At 46.8% G+C, this 3,879-nt stretch overlaps 1 protein-coding gene across 1 annotated transcript; it reads right to left on the reverse strand.

Annotated features, from left to right (window-relative positions):
• Positions 1–3,559, reverse strand: b3gnt7 (UDP-GlcNAc:betaGal beta-1,3-N-acetylglucosaminyltransferase 7). The gene is made up of 2 exons (XM_041935624.1): positions 3,509–3,559; positions 1–2,554 (listed from the first exon to the last, which is right to left on the reverse strand). Exon 2 carries the CDS (start codon positions 2,551–2,553, stop codon positions 1,306–1,308), a length of 1,248 nt encoding a protein of 415 aa, XP_041791558.1. The 5' UTR covers position 2,554; positions 3,509–3,559; the 3' UTR covers positions 1–1,305.
• Between the last annotated feature and the right edge of the window lie 320 nt (positions 3,560–3,879).

The raw sequence follows: 3,879 nt of genomic DNA on the forward strand, positions 1-3,879 counted from the left end.
AACAGTCTTGTCAATATGTTTATTTACAAATGACAATCTATGTACATTTTGATTTTTTTTTCTTACATATATTTACACCACCGAGACATAATCATCACCCACTACACCCACAACATTCAGCTTTATAATTATCAAAGATTCCATTAATATCCTCATCTGATGTGTTAAATTAAATAAGAGAATCCCGCAGTTGCGATTAAATTAACATGTCAGATAACTCGTACCAGCAACAGTTTTAGTTCACAGTGTAAACCCTCTACCATGTTCATATCAAGTATATCAGCACATTCAAATCCACAGACAGCACACAAGTAACATTTTTAGACATTATCTTTTCAAAGTTTCCAGTAGTACAGGAGTAGTAGACGTCCAGATCAAGTCAGTCACATTCCAAAAAAAAAGGAAAAAAAAAAAAGAAAATGAGTGCAAGGACCTCTACGATACAAAAAGTGATTAAAATGTTACTTCTGGAACATGTGCTGCGTATGATGATTATGGTGTCGTGTCAGTCGAAAAGCTGACCGATGACGAAAGTGAACAGTTTTTGGACCAAATCACTGAGGTAGAGAGAGTTGATTCTTTCTCTTACTTGAAGCCATTTTCAGCCACTGCAGCGTGCCACACTGGCAATGCTTAACACTTGGCGCAAACCAAAAATGCTAGCGTAGCTACAAGCTGCACACAGTGTGAGGTGGCTTTCTCGACCCAGGCCTCCACGGCACACATTAGCACCTGTCTGCCTGAAAGCGCTATATGCTACTGCAAACTAAACTTTTTTTCCATTTTCTTGTCCCCACAATAAATTTCAACCCAAACATCTGAAGTGTAGTCACAAACGAGTTTGCTCATGCATGCTCACTGCCACAAGGCTCCTTGGTTACTGCCCATAAAAACCTCCAGAGTATCGAACCAGAATGAAGAACAAATACAGGTGTTGGCCACAATTGGGGGTGGGGGTGGGGGGCATGACTGTCCTCCTTTGTGCGGCCGTTGACGTAGCAGCTCAACTTTGGTCCTCGTCTCTGAATCTGTGTGCTGACAGTGTGAGTCCTTCACAATGCCAGCATAAATACACAATTCTAAGTCAGCCTTTAAAAAATCTATATAATTTACTTGATTTTTTGAGGAAACTCCTCCAAAAATTGCATTACCGCTCAGAGAAAAAAAATATTGTCCACGCTCCCTCTCCACATAAAGGAGAGTTTATTGGGAAGTTTGCTTTGACTCTCTCGCAGCGCACTAGCGTCCGCCGAGGTGCAGCTCGGCCCGTTGGTGCTGTCCTTACCTGGCGTCCCCCCCATCAAGCTATAGGATCTGTACTTTCTGTGAGCAGACCAGGTTACTGTTGACCAGATTCCACATGTGCATGAGGTCCGACGGCAGCAGCTTGTGCACCACAATCATGCTCTTAAAGAAACAAGGTTCTCTGTTCATCTTACTTTTCTTATTTTTCACCAGGCCAAACGTCTTAAAGGCGTTGTGTTTTACAGGGGTGACCTGAAGCACCTCCAGACACATGCCCAAGAAGACATCATCGATGGGGTAGAGCTCCAGGGTGTCTGCCACCACGTGAAGCCTCCTCGCCAGGGTCCCGTCCATCAGAAAACCCCCTCCACCTGCATACGGAGGGTAGTATGTCTTATTGTACAGAGCCTGGGGGATGTAGTATTTGTTTTCCTTTTTGCGAATGGGCTTCGCCTTGAAAATCACGTCCCCCACAAACAGATCTGTCGCATGCTTGGTGCTATCTAGAAACTCAAAAATGTTCTGGACGCTGACAAAGACGTCATCGTCCCCCTTGAAGATGTAGCGCACACTGGGGCAGTAAGTGTTGAACCACTTAAGAAAGTGAGTCTCTTTAAGTGTGAGGTTGAAGAAGCTATCTAGGAAGTCCCACTGGAGGATATCCCCGTAGATTTGGTCCTCGAACTCTACAAGCTTCTGGTGGTTCACCCTCTCTGCCTCATTGGGGGGTTGACCAAGAAGGAAAAGGGTCTTAATCCTCTTGCCGTCAACCACCTGCTCTTTGCCCCAGGTTTTTCGGATGACCTCCCTGCGGTCATGCTGGGTGGCCACAGATTTTATTACCATGAGCATATGTATGTCCCCTATGCACTTCTCCGGGTGGTTGAGGATCATGGGAAAAAAACGGCAGTGGCGATAACGCAAGAACTGCTGGAAAGTTGGTTCCAGGCCGATGAACCAGTCCTGACTCGAGAGGTTGAGGTTGGCGGTGCAGTTGGAGCTTGTTATATCCCAGGTTCTGCTGTCCTCGCTGATCTGGGGCTCCTGCGAGGGGGCTCGGGCTCTCGGCACCTGCTGGTGCTTGCTAGGCTTCCAGAAGTGCTTCAGGCCCAGGTACGAGTCAATCTTCTCGGCCAGAGGAGCCCCGGTCTCCACACCCTCAGAGGCGTCCATGCGAGCCTGCCTCTCGAGTTCGAAGGGAGGCCCCATGTTGTTGCTCCCTCTCTGGACGACGGTCAGCGCCACCACAGCCAGGAAGGACATGACGGTCACCCTCTTGTACACTCGCCAGCGATCTCTGTTGTTCATCCTGGGTACAAACAAGGATCACAAATGCCAGTCAGACACAAATCTAACTCAAACACCTTCTGATTTTTTTGTTTGTTCTGAGCCTCCCCAGGAAAACTAATAAATGATCACTCACAGGGTTTAAACTACACGCTCACATTACCACCATTAGAACAGGCCTCATTTCTCTTTCATACAGCACGTTCACACGATCTCCAGAGCCAGATTTGCTGTGTAACGTGCAGCCAGCAGAGCAAAAACAGCCCAAGGGATGTGCGCTTTGTCTGTGACTAATGTTTGCATTCGCACCATAATATGTCGCATGAAAACACAAACGCTCGTTTAAAATGGAAACCGTGGCTGTGGCAGCAGCTGAGCGCACAGCCAACATTGAGCTCTCGCCTCGGCTCGGAGCCTCTCTCTGCTGAAGCGGTGCCACTTCTGGAGGAACATGTGGAATGTACTTGGAAAGTGAAGAACTTGTCGTGCCAGGGCTCGTCACATCCAGGGGCCCAGAGACACTCCCATGTGTGCCCCCCCATCCGCAAACAAGATAAGTCATAACCAGTTCTGGATTTGTTAAATGTTGGTTAAATCAACGCACTAGTATGAAAAAAAAAGTAATTTAAACGAACGAAATTCAGTCTTTAAGTCAGACAATCGCACTTACTAATAACGAAAATCCACCTGTGAGCTGCGTCTTAAAACATCGCATGTATTTGCAGCTGCTGTGAGGAAATAAGTCTCACAGGTATCACCTTGAACAATTAATCCTAATCGATTCCTCCTTCCTTCCTTCCTTCCTTCCTTCCTTCCTCACATCACGTAAAACATGAAATCATCTCAGCACTCAAAGCGTAACTTTTCAGTGAAAACCGCGATGAGTTTGATGAAAAACCCAGTCAGATGAACGTCGGGTAAAATAGTTAATCTAGTCTGTAATGATGAGATGTTAAAGAAAGAAGAAGCCACTCACGTTTTTTTCTTATGCTTTAGTCGATCTGTGAACGTTGCTTGGAGACAATAAACCGATAAAAAAAAAAAAAAGATAGAAAAATGTTGATTATGGAGCCCAACTCAGAGGAATATCTTGACTTTATTTCTTGTCGGCTTCTGGTCAAATAATCCTCTCTATCGAAGCAGCCTCGCTGTGTTGAGACGGCTCTGGAGGGTCCTTGTGCCGGAGGCGCAGATGTGCGCTGAGCTCTGCGCTCTCCGCTGCGCTCAGAGCCGCTTTTAAAGGCTCGGCCGCACTTACGCACGAACCGCGTGCGCTCGCAGCGCGGATGATGAATGAGAGGGTCCGCCCGTCCTGTACACACACTCAGTCCGCAAGTGTAGTGCTCC

Source organism: Chelmon rostratus, chromosome 4, assembly GCF_017976325.1.
Source record: "Chelmon rostratus isolate fCheRos1 chromosome 4, fCheRos1.pri, whole genome shotgun sequence".
Taxonomy (NCBI): domain Eukaryota; kingdom Metazoa; phylum Chordata; class Actinopteri; order Chaetodontiformes; family Chaetodontidae; genus Chelmon; species Chelmon rostratus.